General features: G+C 36.1%; 1 protein-coding gene across 1 annotated transcript in view; it reads right to left on the bottom strand.

Annotated features, from left to right (window-relative positions):
- The window catches only part of Setx (Senataxin), a 92,690-nt gene extending 70,221 nt beyond the window's left edge, over nucleotides 1–22,469 (bottom strand). The window contains exons 1-5 of the mRNA XM_069831933.1: nucleotides 22,321–22,469; nucleotides 16,937–17,043; nucleotides 14,009–14,122; nucleotides 9,503–9,646; nucleotides 5,505–9,356 (exon numbers count right to left, since the gene is read on the bottom strand). Of these exons, the coding sequence (XP_069688034.1) occupies nucleotides 5,505–9,356; nucleotides 9,503–9,646; nucleotides 14,009–14,122; nucleotides 16,937–17,008 (4,182 nt within the window). The 5' untranslated portion in view covers nucleotides 17,009–17,043; nucleotides 22,321–22,469. The remainder of the gene's footprint in view (nucleotides 1–5,504; nucleotides 9,357–9,502; nucleotides 9,647–14,008; nucleotides 14,123–16,936; nucleotides 17,044–22,320) is intronic.
- Between the last annotated feature and the right edge of the window lie 29 nt (nucleotides 22,470–22,498).

Here is a 22,498-nt window from a genome sequence, read left to right as displayed (position 1 = left end):
TTAAGTATATAGGCGTTTTTAAAAGCTTTATAGTAAAAATAATGTCAATTTCTGAATACTAGTTAGGACAGAAAAGCAAATAATAGATAAGTAAGCTTTCGCATGGGTTTATTAATAATGCGAACATAACCACAGAATGTATATTGAGAAGTCAACACGGAGATGGAAACCTGCAGCATGACTGCGGCTGCAAAAGTAGCGCCTTGTGTGTGAACAGACTCGCAACCTCCAGTTGCAACTTTTGCTGCACTCGGGTTGCGCAACACGAAAAGTAGCGCGCAGTGCGCTACTTTTGGCTTACGTGTGAACACGACACGCAACTTTTGCAGCTCCAGTACAAAAGTTGCGCTGCAAAAGTAGCGCCTTGTGTGTGAACAGACTCCAACCTCCAGTTGCAACTTTTGCTGCACTCGGGTTGCGCAGCACGAAAAGTAGCATGCAGCGCGCTACTTTTGCCTTACGTGTGAACACGACATGCAACTTTTGCAGCTGCAGTACAAAAGTTGCGCTGCAAAAGTAGCGACGTGTGACCGTAACTTAAAGTATCTGTGCGACAAAATTTTTTTCTAAGATTGTACATGCATTAATCCAGGTACTTGAACTCATATTGTGCTTATTGCAAGATTCTCAGCAATAGAACAAAATCAGCTATATTATCACAGTTGAAGTAGATTTTAAAACAAAAAGTGCAGCAGCAGCAGCAGCAGCAGATGGAAGAAAAAGAGTGTAGAGGAGAACTGGAGAAAGCAGTGGCGGTTCCTCGGGGGAGGGAAGGGAGGAACGTCCTCCTCACATTTTCTTATTTTGAAAGTAAATACCAAATGAAATATGTGCCTTGAAATTCGAGGAAGATTCGATAATTTTTAAGTTCACAGCTATAAGAAAAACTTGGTTGAGTTTTAAACGATGTGCGCTCATGTGCTGTAGAAAACTGTGAGAAAGATGCGAGATTGTCTGTGTAGAGGAAAGGCACTCCATTCCTCCTCTACTGCAGTTAACACACACAGACAACAGCGCACTAGCGGCCAGAGAAAGAAGCAGAGTTTTAAAGCAAGTAAATGAACAGAGAGGGAAGAGATCCTCCTCTGAATCAGTAATGGGCGGGAAATAGAAACCGACTGATCGTGCAGCAAGCTCGCTACCGCTGCCACCTAACGATGTTGCATTCAACTGGACTATAACACATCTAGGAGGAGACACAACAAAAACAGTTTTAACGCAACGCTATGAAAGACACCATGTAAACTTTTTTTTTAATTATAAATCAAAAATATTATTCAATGCATTTTATATAGGCTGCTATTCATGGTTTGAAACTTTCGTGGATATTTGAAAGTTAAAGTCGGGTTTATGTAAAACAAAGGGGAAGTAGTTTTACGTAGTTGGCCCCTGAAATTCACTTCTATTCATTGTTTACTAGACAGGGCAACAGCCAAGTTGTCAGTTTTGTACAAATATATTTGAAAGTGAAAGTAGGTACTCCAAACTACATCATTTTTAACATAAAAAATTAATCGCTCACCTGCAGCTTTGAACAATAATGATAGTATGACTTTACAAGAACTGACATTCTTCAAAAGTATGTGATACTGAACTTGTAAAATGTACATGTAGCAACACAGACCACGTGGGTGGGTGCAGTGTTCTCGCTTTCCTCAGAATATTTCCCATTCCCATTTCCATTTCCATTTCCGTAAAATGGTTCCGGTTACAAGTTAGTAGCTAGTCTCTTCCAACATGTGTGATGCTGTAGTGTGCTCGAAAAATGCTACGAGGTTGTGAATTTCCTTGTAATTGTTAATTTGTGCAATTATTCAACATTGAATGGAAGTGAAATCATAATATATTTTGGACAATTTAAGAAACTCAGTTTACAAGAACAGATTATTGCTATACAGAAGGGAAGGCCAACCCCAACACTACCTGGTCTTACATGTATGCATGTAGGTTAAGTTTTAGCATGTGTCATTCAAGAAGGTGTCATTTAGTGCTGTTAATTTCTTTCCTCCTCTTAAGAAATATGAAGGAGCCGCCATTGAGAGAAAGGTATTCTCCGTGTAACTTTTCATAAAGGACAGCATTTCATGGCGGTTCAGTGACGGTGTGGACAGCATCAGTTTGACTGCGCAAACGGAACTTGTCTTTATGGAGGGTGGATCTCTTATTGCCCATCGCTACAGTGAAGAGATCCTCTGGCAACATGTTCTTCCTTTTTCATAATTTATTGGTGACAATTTCATGCTCTTGCAGGACAATACAGGTTCTCGTGTGGCGCAATATGTCCTCCAGTACCTCAATGAAGTATGGATCCAACTCATGGAATGGTCATCACGCAGTTGAGATCTTAACCCTATTGATCATCTGTGGGACATTTTATGAAGGAATGTCTGTCACCATGCTCCAGATACTCTTCAAGAGCTACGGGGCCATGTATGCACACCTGAACCACATAAAGTAAGCTGCGTTCATCCTCTATCAACTCGACTGCTTTAGCAGCGTTCTCAGCGCTTAACAGCATCTTAACTCTCTTAAATGTTACGATGTAAGAGTAATGGAACGGAGAAAAATTCTCTCCGGCGCCGGGATTTGAACCCGGGTTTTCAGCTCTACGTGCTGATGCTTTATCCACTAAGCCACACCGGATATCACCCCAGCGTCGGACAGAATCGTCTCAGATTAAGCTCCAACTCTTGGGTTCCCTCTAGTGGCCGCCCTCTGCACTACATCATAGATGTCTATGAACGTAGGACCGAAGTCCACACATGTGCTGAGGTGCACTCGTTATGAGTGACTAGTTGGCTGGGATCCAACGGAATAAGCGCCGTCTTAAATCACGAAGTGATTTACGCATATCATATATATTATTTTAATGTACCGAAGTACATATGATATTTCCATGCAGATATTCTGCGTCATCATACGATGTAAGAGTAATGGAATGGAGAAAAATTCTCTCCGGCACCAGGATTTGAACCCGGGTTTTCAGCTCTACGTGCTGATGCTTTATCCACTAAGCCACACCGGATATCACCCCAGCGTCGGACAGAATCATCTCAGATTAAGCTCCAACTCTTGGGTTCCCTCTAGTGGCCGCCCTCTGCACTACATCATAGATGTCTATGAACGTAGGACCGAAGTCCACACATGTGCTGAGGTGCACTCGTTATGAGTGACTAGTTAGCCGGGATCCGACGGAATAAGCGCCGTCTTAAATCACGAAGTGATTTACGCATATCATATATATTATTTTAATGTAGGCCTACCGAAGTACATATGATATTTCCATGCAATATTCTGCGTCATCATACGATGTAAGAGTAATGGAACGGAGAAAAATTCTCTCCGGCGCCGGGATTTGAACCCGGGTTTTCAGTTCTCTTAAATGTTGTTTAAAACTGAGTTCAATGTCACAGAATTCCATTATACACAAAAAAAAGGAAACAATAGTGTTGTAACTTCGTTTTAGCTGCTTGTGTCTAGGATTGCAAATTTTAATGGAACAGCAATAAATATAGGGTGAGGGACAAGAAGTGGCAAACAGGATGTCACAAATTACCCAATGGGTATACTCAGTGACGGTGCGTCAATAAGAGCACGTGAACACCTTGTTTCCATTAATGCACGACTAGTCTTATTATTTAATACAGTATTGGTGTGGTGGGGATGTATAATATCAGGATCGAGTATTTTAAACTTCCCGCATCTTGCATAAACTTCTTATGTAAACTTGGCAACACCCGTTCACTTACAAGCCGTGCTCTTTTCAAGGTTACAGAAATTTCACGCATGCGCGGGAGAAAATTGTATTTCGCTGGCCGCTTATGACTCATCAAGAGCACAAAGCATTAAGTGAACAGTGAATCTATCCTACAGATGTCAGGTGCATCGATGCCTATCGTTTACGTGCTATATCTCGAGGAGAAAATTTAATAAGTCTGTATTTTAGCCTGCAGGTGTCAGCATCTCACTGTCGAAACGTTTACTTTATGTGGATGTGTGTACAGTGCTGCTACGAGAGTGTAGCTTGTGAATTACTATACTTCAGTGTCGGCATATAGCATAGTTTGGCTTTCAAAGAAGTGCTGGCTGAATGTGATGGTGGTATGAATTTAAATATCTGTATGGTGGTGTATATTATTTAAGAATAATATTTACTGGCATGTATTTATAGTAATCAATCTATGCGAATGGGATTACAGTACTGGTATAGGCTATAGTGTATCAGTGTGTTGTGAATCAAAATACAGTATATTACTGAACACATGCTTTTTTAAATTGTTTTATGTATTAATTTTTAACAGACGTAAACAATGAACTCTGTTCAAGTAATTTTGAAGAGTAAAGAACTGGGTAAACTGGCTTTCCAGGAAAAATTGGAAATAAAAAGACTAGGTTTCATTATTATTATTATTATTATTATTATTATTATTATTATTATTATTATTATTATTATTATATGTTGTTTTGAATTTATATACGGTTTTTTCCACAGTGAAACATTGGAATCATGACATTTCATATTAGGCTAAAAATGTACGATTTCAAATTCTCCCCGATTTTGGAACACAAAATTGTAAACACATATTTTATCACGAGCCGCCACTGGGTATACTTACCTTCCCAAAACATAAATTAGCATATGTCTACCACAAACAGATCCATAGAAGTACACAGTAATATTATAATTTGTATTATGGTTTGATATTTCACATTTATTCAAGTGTTGCGTTTGTTTTGTTCGGCAGTGTTTATTTTGTTTCAATTTATTTTGTTTGTCGAAATTTAGTAGTGTTGCAATTTTATTATTTGTAGGGAAATTGTAAGGTGGGAGATGTAGGAAATATAACGCTTCATATTACTGAAGTTCACTATTTACCAGTCGCTTAATGTTTTAAAAAAAGTGTTAGCTAGTATTTAATATGGGAATTGTTTATGTTTGGCTGTATATTCCAAATAATAATTATGTGCGATATTTTGCAATGTTTCATAATCCACTTCTGAACTGGCCTGAATAATTTCTCAAGAAAAAAATGTTAGTATATTGCTAGAGATTATAGTCCCATTGCTCTAATTTCCGGCAGCCAATCACGTTGCACATCGGCTACATTTAAACGTGTGCTTGTGATTCGCTGATGAAGATGTAAAGCATTTCCTAAGGCTGGATAAATACTTAATATATAATCGCCCGCCATTTTGGCTCTTTCGTTGGCGTTCGAAGAAAGCACACGAGGATGTTATTTGCCGCTCAATTATTTGCTGAATTACAGTGCGTTTGATTTATTATCATAGGGCTACGACACGATGTTTAACGGTGTGGCAAACAGATCCCTCGTCTGGTACCTCGGCAACGAAAGAACAAAAATGGCGAACGATACTACCTACCTAGACTTTATAGAGCCTTGACTTCCTAAGACATAAGCAAAGAGGAGGAGTCACACCGGGAATAACAGCGTCGCAACTTTATATGTCTATATTTTATTTCAACCAGGAAGAACTTGACTTACCTCTAGCCAAAGGGGATTCCAACACAAAATATCGTATAACACTTCTTGCAGGTTTGGACCTTTGAAAAGTTGCTGGTTGTTTACAACCTTTCTTGGAGTTGGAGCATCCTTTTTGTGAGCAACAGGCAGAAGGCGTGAATTTTCTTCCACAGGGATTGTGCGCATAGCAACCAGCTCACTATCACTTTTGAAACGGACACGTTTCTTTTCTTTACATTTTGTGGCTGTTAAAGATTTAATAATAGGACGTAGTGGATAAATATCAGTTGTTGACTTTGCAGACGTAGACATTTTTTCAGATACACGCTCAAATTCCATATTTGAACTGATTTTAGGAGGTACATCTGCATCAGCACTCTTTATACTTGATAGTTGTAAGTTCTGAATCTTAGGAAGATTGTCAGACCCATGCTCAAATTCCACGTCTGAACTGATTTTGGAAGGCACTTGTGCATTGGCACTCTTTACACTTGATGGTCGTCCAGATAACTTCGGAATCCTTGGAAGATTCTTAATAGTGTCCACAGATGGAGCAGATGACGATCTTGAGTCTATCTTCTTTGGTGCAGGAATGTTACTTTTAACAGTTCCTTGCTCTTTAAGATTCTTTGAAGACATAAGTTTTTCCTCTGCAACATGGGAGGATTTTTTTACTCCAGAAACAGTTGTTTGAGCTGTAGGAAGTTCATCTTCAGTATCATCTGCTCCTTCAGTCAAGAAAGCACCTCTGTTTTTCCTGGTTACCTTTATTCTAACTTTAGCAGGGACTCTGGTGCTTTGTTCCTTTGAAGCTGCAGCAGCAGCCTTTTCTTTTTCTGTTAATGCTTTCAGTTTTTCCTTGCGTTGATCAGCAATCTGTTTCTTCTGTCTAGCACTAAGATTGCTCAAGTCTTCTGGTGGGGCTGAAGACCTACGAGAATTCTTCTTTAATTTTAATTTTGGGCTCAGAAAGCTCGCATCACTCACAGTACATTTAGACTTTTCATTGCTAATGCTTTTAGGTTTTTTTTGTTCCTTTCTCTCTTTGTATATTCTTGTTGCTTCTTCCGCAGAAATTCCTCGCTGGGAAGCTCGTCGTGGAGGCATAGGTGGTGCATCAATTATCATTAATTTACCAGACAATTTGGATTTTGTTGAAGGCTCATTCTGCTTTGTTTGAGCTTCAATGTCTGCTTTTAATAAGTTATCACTTACAAATTCAGTTATTTTCTGGGGTTTATCAAGTACAGCTCTCACAGGTTCCTCTCTTCCATCCTCACAAGAAGTATGTGGAATTATCTTACTTTGCAGCAGTACATCTCTCGAATCTTCTTTCTTTATCTCCACATTTTTCAGTTTATCAAATGCAGGTTCTGGCAGTGGTTCAGGGTCTACTTCTTGTTGTGACAGTCTCTTAAACCACTGATCCTCTTCTAAGTCCGAGTCATCATCTACAAACACTGACCCATCGTCATCATCATCCTCTGGAACTCTATTGAAAGACATGTCTTCAAGGACATCACGGTCTTTATTAGACTGTGTAGGAGGTTTCTGTTCATCAAATATCTGTGATGACGGAAAGTACTCATCATCATCATCACTTATAACAATTATGTCCTCATCAAGCGTATAATTTAAGGAATCATTTTCTGACTTCGCAGCTGCACAATCACTTGGATTTAAAATATCCTTATCAAGTCTTTCCAACTTAACAACAGGTTTATTTTTACATATACTGGCAATTAATTCATCATCAACTTTCGGCACATTTGCAGATTTTGAGCAGTCCTTACTATCCACTTCTAATAAATCTGATTTCACACTCAACCTATCACTTGCAGATTCAAAGTTATTTCTTCTTAATGAATTTGAATCAAAATTACTGTTATCTGAAGAGGATGACAGTTTTCTGTTTTCTTTCAATTTACTGTCAAATGCTAGCGCTACCGAGTTAGATCTTTTTTTATTTTTTTCAAATACGATGTCTTCATCTGATGACGATGATGAAATAAAACGACACCTCCGTCTCTTCTTTTCATTTCTTATCAATGGTTCATCATCCATAACCGTTTCTGACAATGTTTCACTTTTAGTAAATTTATCACCTTCACTTCCTTTACTCTTTGAAATTTGTTTATTTTCTTTGCCAAGAGATTGTTTTCTGTTACTTTCAGTGAGGGAAATATTACAGTCGACTCCAAGTCTCTTAGTAAATATTATGTTGTCATTGCTATCACTATCATTGTTATCCTCATTATTGCCATCTTCATCAATGAGCAAATGACTGTCTATTTTATATTTCGCAGGTATATTCTTCTTGCTCTTTTCACATACAATCAATTCTGATAAGTTCTCTGATTTCCGTTTACCTAACTTCCATTCTTCTTGACTAGGTTTTTCTGAGGATTCTGTACTCTGTCTTCTTCTAAATTTAATAGAGCTAGATGGCTTTTCTAGACAATTCTGGACTAATTCTTTTGTTTTATCACTGGAGATAATATGAGTCAATTTTGCAAATGTTTCGTCTGATTTACTTGATTTTCTTTTATTTTCCTCTTCCCTACTAGACTTTTCTTGTAAATCGTTTTCCTTCAACAGAACAAGATTTTTCTTATTCGTTGTTTCAACTCTGGTAGTTGTACTATCAGTAAGACGCTCTCTTGAAATCTGAGTAATTTCATTACCTTCTAATTTGAACGAATCTTTATTTGTAACTGATAAGTGTTTTTTTGAACTTCCCGGATGTTTCACAGCACCTACACTTAACACAGAAGATGATGATGTTTCACTCACAGAACTTTTTACTTCAGTAACAGTTTTTGAATTACTGTCGTCACTATCAACTAGAGATCTTTTCTTAATGGAATCCTTACATACCGTTGCATTCATATTAAGCACACCAATTTCATGACAGGTGGTAAGGGAATTATTGGTTTTCTGTTCTACAGCTGTGACATCATCATCGTCACAATCTGTAATATCTACTATGTTTTCATCACCACTAATCATATGACGTAAAGCTGAGCTCAAAGGTTGAACCACTTTCGAAGATGCATTATTTGAATTAAATTCCACTGAATGTTTCGTGAGTCCTCCTGACACAGAGGTTGAGGTACCACTCATTTTTTTTTCCTGACTCGACTCTCTAACATGGCTTCCTTTTCTTAGCTCTACAACAGGTACATTTGTTGTCAAAGATTCTGTTCTAGAGATATCTTTATCAACTACTTCAGCTACAATAGTATTTGAAATTGGTAGAGAATCAAATCTTCTTTTAAGAATTGGAGTAATAATAGACGAATCATTACTTGAATGTCTATGTCTATTGTTTACATCTTTAGATGTATTAATACCGTCAACTGGTGAACTTTGTGCAGAATCGAATTTATTTTGAACATTCTCAGAAACTGTTAACTCTGAAGGCGACAGACGTTCAACTTGTTTTGACTGAACAGTCACATCCATTACACTTTTAGATTCATATGAACTATTTACTTTGTCTTCTAATTCAACAGCACTTCTACTGCATATATCAGTACTATTATTGAGTAAGTCATGAGACAATTTCAAATCCTGTTTACAGTGAGAAACTTCATCTTTTCTCATGTCAGGCACTTTATTCACTTCTCGTGTAGCTGCATTCTCAGATGTCTTCAATGAACAAGAAGGCATATTCTTTATGGTGGTTTTTTCCAAACATGGAACCTTAGGTTCCTGCTTGTCATTCCATTCAGCATTACGTTTCCTGGACACCTCCTTTGCCTGTGCCTCCCTGCTCTCACCTGTGCCTTTCTCTGAATCAGAATCTGTAATGACAACCAGTTCATGTTCTGTTGTGCTTGAGTCTGGTAATGGAAGAACAGGTACAATTTTCTGAAACAAAATTTAAAATTTAATTATGTATCATTAGTTCACTTCAATTACATTTTCTTCTCCTAATAAAAAGATTCTATAAAATGAAACCATAGCACTATGTATGAATGTAACGAATTCAGCATAAACTAAAAGTTACTGCTTACCAGAGCCTTTTGGTAAAGTTTGAATACATAACAATCCTTGTCTGTTGTTTCACAAACTCCCATACCAATCAGATCCCCTTCTTGTAATGGAATCTCTCGCTCAGCAAGTATTCTAGTTTGATTAACGAATGTACCATTTGCACTCTGCAAGAAATAGTAGTAGTAGTAAATAATATTACTTCGGAATACTTATGATAAGAACTTTCTTGTGTTAAATTTTAACGTACCCTGTTAACATGTTTCGACCTATTTTCGGTCATCTTCGGAACTGGTCGTTGTTGGTCTTGGCGCCTCTTGTTTCCTGTGTGGGTGCGTTCGTAGTGTAGAGTCAAAGAGTGTATGTGTTTTGAAATTGAGTTGTGTGTTGAGAATATCGTTGGGGTGTGTTTTCGTGTGTCTGTATATTTCATATTGTTCTAGTGTGTTGAGTTTCTGGCTTTTTGGTTGGATGTGCAGTATTTCCATGTCTGTGTTGATGTCTCTGTAGGTGTGGTTGGCATTTGTGATGTGTTCTGCATATGTGGAGGAGTTTTGTAATTTTGTTATGGCTGTGATGTGTTTTTTGCAACGTGTTTGAAATGATCTGCCTGTCTGTCCTATAGACAACATAATACGTAAGACAAAACAAAACCACAAAAAACAGAAGAATACAACACAAACACAAGAACACAAAAAATACATCACACTAACATACGAAAACAAAAACACACATAAAATTGCAACCTCATTCAAGAAATTAAACTACAACATCGCATACAGAACAAATAACACTCTACAAAAACATCTCAACACACAAGCAAACAAATACAACCACACAGGCATATACAAACTCAAATGTAACACCTGCAACACTTCTACATAGGACAGACAGGCAGATCATTTCAAACATGTTACAAACAACACATCACAGCCATAACAAAATTACAAAACACCTCCACATATGCAGAACACATCACAAATGCCAACCACACCTACAGAGACATCAACATAAACATGGAAATACTGCACATTCAACCAAAAAGCCAGAAACTCAACACACTAGAACAATATGAAACATACAGACACACGAAAACACACCCCAACGATATTCTCAACACACAACTCAATTTCAAAACACACACACTCTTTGACTCTACACTACAAACGCACCCACACAGGAAACAAGAGGCGCCAAGACCAACAACGACCAGTTCTGAAGATGACCTAAAATAGGTCGAAACATGTTAACAAGGTACATTAAAATTTAACACAAGAAAGTTCTTATCATACATATTCCGAAGTGATGCAGTGTTAAAAGTTGTGTAATCAAGATGTATAAATAATATTAATAATAATAATAATAATAATAATAATAATAATAATAATAATAATAATACCAATTGTTTGCAATCTGCAAGCAGGCTGATTATACAATAATGTTGCTAAAATTATACACTTGAACCCAAAGTGAAAATTAAAATGCCTAAGTTTATTATTTGAACCAGACAATTCAAAGAAATAAAACCACAATCTAAATAAGAAGATAAATATACAGTACCAGTACTGGCAATAGGACTGAAATAACTTTGAAGATAAAACCAAGTTACAGATGTACCATTCATAAGATCAGTCTCTGAAATCATGCAAGACTCGTTCTTAATGTATCTACAACTGCTAATAATAATAATTTCTCATCATATGCACATACACATCAGTACAAAAGCCGTTAACCTAAGCACATAAAATATAACAGAAAATTGTTGGACATTTTAAATATATTTTATAATTTGTTAGACCCATATACTATGTAGCATAATCTGTAATTTGGAGGAATGGTGCCTGCAGCACTACTGTGCATTTTATATTCATTCATAGTGAGTTCTGCCCAAGACAGGCAGGTCTTTCACTGGAAACCCAACATTCTCCAATCGTTCCTATTTTCCGCCTTCCTCTTAGTCTCCACATATGATCCATATAGCTTAATGTCGTCTATTATCTGATATCTTCTTCTGCCCTGAACTCTTCTCCTGTTCACAATTCCTTCCAATGCATCCTTCAGTAGGCAGTTTCTTCTCAACCAATTCCTTTTACTCTTCCTGATCAGTTTCAGCATCATTCTTTTTTCACCCACTCTTTCCAACACAACTTCATTTCTTATTCTTTATGTCCATTTCACTCACTCCATTCTTCTCCATATCCACATTTCAAATGCTTTTAGTCGCTTCTCTTCACTTCGTCTGAGCTTATTGACTCCCATCTTCTATCTTCTGATTCTCTTTCTCGGCTACTATTCTCTCTTCTTATGGCTCCATCCATTCTTCCGCCATCCATTTGCTTGTTTATTATCTTCCTTATTTCCTTTTTTAAGTCTTCTCTATTTCTTTCCATATCCTCTGTTTCCATCTCCAAAGTTTTCTAGACGAAATTATAGATAAAAAATCTCATTGTTAATATTGAATTTATCTCCATATAACCTTGCGAATTGTCCATTCTTTCTAGCTGCCCACATAAATGCTAGTAAAAATCTTCTTCTGCATCTCGTTTCGTAGTCATAATACATCTCAATTGAATTTGAATTTTTTAAATACTTTCTTTTACTCAATTTTTTCCCTATTAACACACTTTTCAATTTAACCAATAGAAGCAGATTCAACCCCTCACTGATCCTGTAAGTCTCCTTAATTTACCCATCGCTCACATCCATGTTGAACACCTCCCAATATACCCTGCATACGGGCTATTCCATATGAAATCTATCAGTAAAAAACTCGCATTTTTTTAATAATCTAATTTTTTCCCTATTTATACAAGGTGCTGAGGGGAGTACATTTTCAAAAATATACTATCGAAATTCAAACGGTTTTCGTACTATTAAGCGACAAATTTAGCGTATTTTATAAAAACAAGCCTCTTTCAGCGCTCAGAACTCTGGAACCATTTACTGCAGAACGTTGAACGGGAGTTCATTTTGAAGCTGACATTTAGTGGGTTATGATAAGAAGTAATACTTATTTTTATTGTACACAGAGAGACAGATAATCTGATTTTACTTACTTTTAGGCTTTTTGCCAATCTGTAAAAATGAAAAAAACATTGAGGAAAAACCTTGCATTATTAAGAGGAATTCGGCATTGTTTGCTTAGTGGCTCGGCAATAAGTTTCGAGGGTATTAAATAAATTATATTCACACGCCTAGACTTGAACGGCGCAGTACCGCACGAACTGGCCGAGAGATGAAGATAAGCGAGCATTGGGCGTCATTTTACACCTGTGTTTATGAAAACTTGTGATAAAGCTAGCCCAGCTATGCGCTACTAGACGAAACATCACGTGTTTGTCTCCTGGCCTTGCTTCTCTCGACCAGTCTCAACTACCTATAGTCAGCTGGTTACTTCACGCGGGTACTATTTATTTTCTTTATTTGATATTTTCAATACTTTCTTATCAATGGTGCACCAGTAAAAAATATGTGTTTATTTGTACTTTCAATGCGGAATCTAACCATATATTTTTTAAATATTTTTTCATGGGCAAAGGCGTCTTAATGAAGAAAAATCTAAATTTCTCCATTTCCATAAAAAGTAAGAAAAACTGTTTATATGTCAATATAAACTTTAATTTCTCAGCATTAAAATAAAAAATGATTTTGATCATTGGGTGAAAGGGTTTCGGAGCCACAACAGTTTAAAGTTGCTAATTTTATGAAAATACGATAAATTTAAATATTTTTTAATTTAAACACTATGAAGTTCTGATGCCTCAAACTTTGCACAAAGCATTGTATCACAGTTGTCAAAGGACAGAAAAAGTTTCATTGTACCGGTATTTAAAAATTGCAAGGTCAATTTTCTCTATATTTCGGTCGATTTGAGATGGAATAGCCCATACATTTTGTATGTTGTCACTCCCTTCTCTTGCTCCATTTCCTCTATGCTGAGAAATATTAAGTTTCTTTTCCTCTGCTTATCTTCCCAGAATTTTAACTTCCTCTTCATTTGCTTGTTTTCCTGCTGCATTTCTTCTATCTTCCTGTTTAGTTCCTCGACCTTCTCTTTCAACTCCTTCATTTTATTCTCCATTATCATGTTCGAATTTTACTTCACTCCAGTTTATGACCTCACTACACTGCCTTCTCGTTAACGGAGCTTCCCGCACACGTCTGTCTCGAACGCTGACCGCTGTAGAACTGATCACATCACCAAAGATTAAGTATTCCGATAATGATATTAAAAGCAGGTGCCCTTTTTTGTTTATAAACTGCGAGAACTCTATTCTAACATACTTCACTTAATGCACTAACTTCTTTTACATTCAATGATTATTTAGATAATGCTGGAATGCTTGTGAATTTGTGAACACAAAGAGATTTGCAGGGTGATAAGAGATAATTAATTTGAAACACTATAAAAAGTAGAAGTTTTCATAGTTACTGCATGAAGTGTAAGAAAAACTGTCATACATCCATCTTAGCTTCAGTACAGGAAAAGTTACAAACTGTGTTAGTGTGTGTCAATAAATTTTACTTACTTTAAGGTCGACAATTGTAAGGTTTCCATCTTTTTGTAATATTTTACAATGTTTTCTTGATACATACAAGCTCAGGCATTTTATCGAGTTTTCCTTCCCTCTACCAACAGTATACTGAAACAGAATGAAGGCTCATCAATTTACACACATATGCAAAGAAAAAATAAACTAAACATCAAAATCACATTTGATACTATCACGATGTGATGTATTTTTCGGGTATTTTAATTACACTAATGAAATAACAAAAAACTATATCACATATCAACACAGCAGAAATGTTCATATTTGTTTACCTTCGTACATATAAATTGGTTTATGCTCGACCATGCCGAAATGTAGTAATTATACACCTGGTAGTAGCCCTTTAATGCACCTCATTAAAGTACACCTATTCATTATAGTTCAATGTTCAGCCAATGAGAAATCACCATTGTACCATTATAAAACCACAAGTATCCATTATTCTCGGATATGTAATCGAAAGACAACTAGCGAAACGTCACGGAGGCTGGAAAACCAATACTGTCGCAGAAGGTTATGTTCTGTTACTATAATAATTAGCGTTAATTGTAAATAATATTCAAATAAATTCAATTTGTCATCTCGTTTTTCAATTCTAAATCAATTTCCAGGTTATATCAAGATTAATGTTCATGTTATTCTCTAGATTATATCAAGGTCAATGACATTCGTTCCTCAGAAAAAATCAATACTTTCGCGTCTGTGCACATCTCACAATTTAGAAGGTCAGTTCCGCTCCTCACTTAGATAATCATAACATGAATATTTATGAATAATTTCAAGTTAGAAATATGGTCGAGCATAAAAAGTCGTATGAAACTTGCCTATAATGGTAATTAAGACGCTCGTATGAAAATTATGAAAGTCGCTTGCGCTCGTTTCATAAACAAACATACTCGCGTCTTAATTACTACCATTATAGGCTCGTTGCATAATGTACTATTCTGATTTTGCAAGCCATATTTCATTATTAGATTTGATAAAACTATTGGTTGCGGAAAAAAACTTTAATTAAAGGAAATTATTTAAAAAAACACCTGTAATTTGCACAGTGGATTGGTGGTTGTTTAGTTCTTCGACATTTAATTTTGTACAAACATAAATGCAAACTAATAAATGAAAAATAATGTGACTGTTACTAGTCACCAAGAAACGTGGCCAATTTAATGCAACAAGCCTCATTCAGTACTTTTCCGACTACACATCAGTTGTGTATGTCTGAAGAGGGAATCAGTAACCAGTTCCAAAACACTGGAATCAAATTATTATAATGTACAGAAGTACATATGATATTTCACTCAAACCAAGAAATGGATTCGGAACACCTCAAAATCTGTGCTTCATTGGCTGGTCATGATAATATCTTTGAAAAATATTGGAGTGCAAGAGGTCAAATGACTTTATTGTCAAACGCCTGGCATTAGAAAACAACAACAACATATGATATTTCCGTGCAGGAATTATGTGTTATCATATGAAGAATGGATAGAACAGAGAAAAACTCTCTCCGGCACGAGACTCGAACCCGAGTTTTCAGCTCCACGATACATCATAATAATATGATATGCGTAAGAATCACTTAGCGATTCAAGACGGCACTCATCCCGTCGGATCCCAGTCACTTAGTCACTCGTAATGAGTGCACCTCTGTACATAGTGTGTTGGACAATGTGCCAGTGTCACATAATGTGTGACACAGTACATGAAAGTAGGCCACCAAAGGGAAAACTGAGTTGTAGAACTTAAACTGAGGGGATTCGATCTGACATCAGAACTGGAATCCAGTGTGGCTTATTGGATAAAGTGTCAGCACGTAAAGGTGAAAACCCGGGTTCGAGTCCTGGTGCCGGAGAGAGTTTTTCTCTATTCTATCCATCCTTCACCAACTGAATCAAACCCGTAACAATATTTTAAATCCAAAATACATGTCTAAGGATTCTCTGAACACGTTTTGACCATTCTTGCATGTCTGTATGTTGTCACAAAAAATTCAATCACTAATTAATTAAATTTCTTTGAAGTCAGTATTTAAGATCTTTAATGAACTATATGTCCCCAATAAGATTCCCGTGAAAGACGTCAACTCTAAGAACTATTCATTAAAAGTTTAGAATGCTTTGCAGGTACAATAATTCTATACACTTCCTAAAAGTGTTCAAAATTTATTAAACCTAGGTAGATTCCAAAAGTACTATAACAATAATATTATTATTATTATTATTATTATTATTATTATTATTACTACTACTATTATTTATATATATATATATATATATATATATATATATATATATATATATATATATTCTTATATGAGGTCTCGCCATCCTCATTGAATAATCAATAACTATAAGTAGCCATACTGTAATCAGAAAAATTCGTTCTGGCACCGGGAATCGAACCCGGGACCTCGCAGCTTAGGAGTTCGGCCGGCACTGTGTCCCAGTATGGCTCAGATGGAAAGAGAGCTCAACGTACACAGCTGAGAGGTCCCGGGTTCGATTCCCAGGGCTGGAACGAAATATTCTCACACCACAACTACTATTACTACTACTATTATTACTGTCATCATCATCATCATCATTATTATTATTATTATTATTATTATTATTATTATTACTACTACTATTATTATTATTCAATATTAATATACTGGTACTGAAATTTCTCACATTTAGTACTAAGAATGAAACATTAATTTATTAGAAGGATTACTTTACAAAAGGACCTAAAGTTCAGTAACATTGTATGAAGAGTATTGTGTGTAACATTGCTGATTTTGTATGTTTTAGAGACAAACTCCATGCCCTTAAACAGAATATTATATTAGTCATTTTAATTACTCAATATTTCATTTTATGCAGTACCTATATTACACTGAGAATACAAAAATCTGTTACTTACAACTGCTTCTTCAGGACATAATTCAATTATGTCCCTGTGAACGATGCGTTCAAGAATCCACTGAAGAGCCATATGAATTGTATGTAATTCATATGTTTTGTAATTACCTGCAATTAAAGGAACAGTATTATTTTTCGGTAACTGTAGTAATTTTGTATGCTACACCACAATAGAAACATCTCTTCTAGTCCAAATGCCACATGATAATTTACTTTTCTAAGTTAACTTAGGTTCCTTCAGCATAGCTACGTGATTCAAATAATAATTCTACAGATTTGTTGCTGTTCATTAACCTTAATTTTTGCTCTCCAAACTTATCATGCATTTCTGCTATAAGATAAAGTATACTAATCAAGTATAATATAACGTGATACTGAATTTAACAAATGCAATTAATATGAGGTACCCTCCACAAAATTGGCTTCATTTATACACCGATGGATCCTTGATCTGCAGAGAACAAGGTGCCGGTGCAGGTGTTACGTGCTGTCTCTTCTCACTTTATAGATTACTTGGATACAGAACAAGTTTTGATGGAGAAATCATTGCAATAAGTGAAAGTCTCAGGAATTTTCTATGCCACATCAATAAATTTAAGAATGCAGTTATATTGTCAGACTCCAAAGCAGCTATTCTATCAATAGTCTCTAAACACACACCTTCATCTCAAACAGCAGAAATAACTAAAATGCCCTCTCAATTAATATCACTCGATAAAAGAACAGTATTTCCAATGGATACCATCCCATTGTGGAATCTTAGGAAACGAGAATGCGGATGCACTAGCAAAGAAGGGCAGCACTGCTACTTACAGACCTGTTACTAAATCCACATATTACTCTGTGAAAAGATTTATTAAATCTACATACTTAGACTTCAACAAACAAAATTTGATAGCACAATCTCAAGGGAAAAAATGGAACTCTCTGCACCACAATCCACAGTTAATTCCCTATTTACCACGAAAATCGTCTGTAGCTGCATTTAGATTGGCAACAGGTCATGATTGTTTGGCCAAACACCTGCAAAGAATTGGAATATATCAGTCCCCTAACTGCCCATTGTGCAACTCAAACCAAGAAATGGATTCAGAACACCTCAAAGTCTGTGCTTCAGTGGCTGGCCATGATAATATCTTTGAAAAATATTGGAGTGCAAGAGGTCAAATGACTTTATTGTCAAACGCCTGGCATTAGAAAACAACAACAACAACAACAAATGCGATTGCAATTAGATATTAAACAATTAGATATCATCTGACACTGCAATCCTTATACGAGTATCAACGAAGTTTTTAACCTTCTCTGGATATTCTACTTCAGTATTTTGTATTGTTATGTTTACTGTTTATGTACAATATATGTGCTTGTCTATAACATTCTTGTAATGCTTACAACAATAATTAACTAATCTTAACACTCTATTTCATTTTTAAAGACAGTGAAATAATAATGTTAAATAGGTTCATGCAACTTTTAATCTCAATGCTCCCAATGCAATCACCTCCTTATTTCACGCTGTTTTTTCACTACCATTGTCAGCATACCAGCACAACCGTCAAAACGATAAAATTCTCACATATGTTATATAATTAGATTTTAGGAAGTTACTATTTCACCCAGTTACAAATTCAAGATATTGATAACATAAAAATTATATTAACCTGTTTAACAACAAATAAAATGTCCATATTCTTTGAAATTCTAATAGTCTTCATATAAAACCTCAAGTTGATTGTTAATATCACAATGCAAGAATAGTAAAAGAGGGGGCAAACGAAATTTCAAAACAAGATATTTTTAATAATATGAAAGACCTAGGATCACTAAAATACTATAGGGAGGTAAAGCAGTTTTGGGAACAGGAAGAATATGTTAGACTAAATTCAAGGGAAGAGAGAACAGGAATGGCATGGTTGAGATTAGGTATCTGGAGACTCAAGAATAGGAGAGGGAACGTAGAGAAGGATAAATGTCCTTTGTGTGGACTAGCTGAAGACGCAATGCATATTGCGATAAAGTGTCAGGCAACGAATGATCTGAGAAACGGTTGAGTGGATAAAAAATTTCTACAAATAAACGCTATAGTAGCATATAAAAAAATGGTCACCTAAACGCCAGTGAAAGCATCCCAACAAGAAAGAAAAGTAAATACTCCTTCCCAGAATTATAAATCAGGGTGGGAAAATTATGAACAGTTTAAAGGGTAGTTATGCAAAAACAGGAAAAGGGATAATTTTTCGACTGTTATAATCGCAGCTACTGTCTTTAATATTATCTTTAAAATAAATCTCGTTCTGTCGAAAATCATTTGTCAATATACGAAAAACTCCTCGTTAATACATTTTGATGCGAAACATTGTCAATGAGACATTACTGTGTAAAAACAAAAATTGCATGACTTATTTACATATGCTGAGTAAAGTAATATTTAGCAAAATTGTTCCATTTCATTGGTTAGGGATGTGCTAGGTATAGTAATGCAACAATATCATCTTTCTTACAATATACACTGTTTTGTAATTAATATTATAATACGAAGAGAAAATTCATGTTTAATTAAACTACTGTATTCTCCTGTTTTTTTCGATGGTTTTCTCCTGATTTTCGTGAGTAGGTCGTGGCAACACTGGTCCTGCTACGTTGCTGCTGTAGACAATTTTCAGCAGGATGCCAAAATGTGCATGACGAGGAGTGCAGTAGGAGGCCGACCATCATCACAGACGACCTTGTGGAGCAACGCACCATCTGCTTGCTCATGACATTAGGCCCATAGATCTGGCACAGCTGACGATCAATTTCAATCGGCGCTATGCCCTGTGCATTCAAAAACTTTATCACTGACCGCACTTCACACGCAGTGGGAGCTGGAATAGAAACGTCCATCTACAACCAATGCAACGAAGCTACTGAGAGCACTCGGGAAGTTCTGCTAGCGCATGCGCCATGCCAGGACATTACTCTATCACGTACACGCAGTCACTTCGCGCAACATATGGTTTGCTAGCTGTGGGACAAGTGAGTAAGTTACTTTATGGACGCGCCTTGTAATTTCTTTTTAGTTGGTCAATCGTAAGTCCTAATTTCTGTGCCCAATAGGCCTATATAGTTATTTTTTTGTGTAGTAATACCAATCTGCTGGTTGCATCCGATGTTATGTGATTAAGATTTTTACTAATCAAACTGCTACTATTTTCAATTACTCTATGGATAGAATTCCTAACATTAGACATAATTTTAACACTTTGTTTTCTTATATAATATTCTATTTTCTTTGACGATGTTCTTTGTTCTTACTGTGATGGTCCTGGATCTTCAGACGAATTAGGAGGCCTGGCTGCTGATCATTTGCTCCAACATTGATTAATGACGACAGGAAAAAATCAGACATATTGCAGCGCACAATAATATAAAACAACACCTCGACATATGTCTGAAAAGACACTGTGAGTGAGTGAAATCCATTAAATAGAGGCAATGACTGCTAGATTTAACAATGCTGGGATCTATTGTATTTCTGCCATGTGGCTAGGGGTTGCGTAGAGGATTGGAGTTTATGAGGATTTATCAATTCCAAGAAAAGTGGCCATCATATTTTGGAGCCAAGTATAGTATTATCCAGCCTCATGGTCTAGTGGTCAGAGCTTCTGGCTATAGTTCATGAGGTCCCGGGTTCGATTCCCGGTTAAAACACAGGAATTTTTCCTTAAAGGGGATTATTCCTGTGTTCGTCCATGGTCTGGAATTTAGGTTAAGTTTAGATTTAAGACCTCTCCTGGCACATTACCATAATCATCCTATCACATCATCGGGGTAATGTAACTCCGCCTTCCAGGCGCCCCAACCTCAGAAGTGGGTTACAACTAAGCCACGGCCAGGAGAGAAGACCAGAAATGTCGAAAGACAACCTGGTGGCATTGGATAAAAAAAAAAATATATATATATATATATATATATATATATATATATATATATATTATTCCGTTGAGAAGCTTTTGTCATCTAGTCTGCTGTCAAAAAATCTGAAAGTTAGAATTTATACTACCGGTTGTTCTGTATGGTTGTGAAACTTGGACTCTCACTTTGAGAGAGGAACATAGGTTAAGGGTGTCTGAGAATAAGATTCTTAGGAAAATATTTGGGGCTAAGAAGGATGAAATTACAGAATGGAGAAAGTTACACAACGCAGAACTGCACGCATTGTATTCTTCACCTGACATAATTAGGAATATTAAGTCCAGATATTTGAGATGGACAGTGCATGTAGCACGTATGGGCGAATCCAGAAATGCATTTAGAGTGTTAGTTGGGAGGCAGAAGGGAATAAGACTTTTGGAGAGGCCGAGACGTAGATGAGAGGATAATATTGAAATGGATTTGAGGAAGATGGGATATGATAGAGAATGGATTAATCTTGCTCAAGATAGAGACCAATGGCGGGCTTATGTGAGGGCGGCAATAAACTTACGGGTTCCTTGAAAGCTGTAAGTAAGTATATCTACTATATATTATTATATCAGTTTCGACGCATAGTCCTACACAAAACCACCTGTTTATACGCTTATCCACAACAGTTGAAATTTGGTAAAACGTATCCATGAAATTACCGGTTTAGCTTTACAAATGTACACTGAGGGATCAAATTAATTGTTGGGCGAAACTGTTTCAAGATCTGTAGTAAGGTTCATAAGACTGTAGTTTTAATTCCTTCTCTGTACAGATATGTAACATTTAAACAGAAAAACCATGTGAATATCTCGTTAACATATGACTGAAAACTTCCAGCTCGGAGAATGCACAGTATGATCTTCTTTGACTTAAAGTAGAGTTGCTCAACCATTATGTCCCCCATTGTACATATACCTGAAAAATAAATACGCGAGTTTTCGTAAAATCGAGAACCAATGATCAGGCTTTCAGTAAGCTTTTCATATAAGCTTTTTGGTACCTAGTGAAGCACAAAAATAGATTTAACCTGGATCAAAGAAGAGTGCTTTCTCACGTAGTGCAACATAAATGTGGTACCACTGGGCTAGTGATGATTTCATGTGAAAACGTCTGAGAAAATCATCGGACGGATATAACATACAAAGATATTTGGCGGAGAATTGGTTGGGTTTATAGGTTTCGTAGTGATCAGATCGTTTCGGGTCCTTATAAAGTGGCGTGCTTCAATTTTGAGGTTACTGTCAATAATTATTAAAAATAAGCTTTTTCTCTCGTAAGTTGTGCGTAGCGAAATCGAAGATTCACCAATTGTAAATAACATTCATACTCACATCAATTTTGAAAACACACTACCTTTACTTACTTTTGACAGAATAGTAAATAGTATTCACTTACATATACAAAATTAAGTAAACGTGAATTTAGCATTTCACTTACCATATAATTTATCAGAATATGCTACCAATGTATTTAAGAAAGTAACTGTTGATGTGCATTTAAAATTGAAGATATCAACTACAAAACAACCTTCACGACCGCCATATCTCGGCCTTAGTTGGTACTTGATTGGTAGTCTCACCAACTGTTAAACATGAAATATAGTTCAATAGGAATG

The sequence above is a fragment of the Periplaneta americana genome, chromosome 7, assembly GCF_040183065.1.
Source record: "Periplaneta americana isolate PAMFEO1 chromosome 7, P.americana_PAMFEO1_priV1, whole genome shotgun sequence".
NCBI classification, from domain to species: domain Eukaryota; kingdom Metazoa; phylum Arthropoda; class Insecta; order Blattodea; family Blattidae; genus Periplaneta; species Periplaneta americana.
This window is presented reverse-complemented; position numbering and strand designations above follow the sequence as displayed.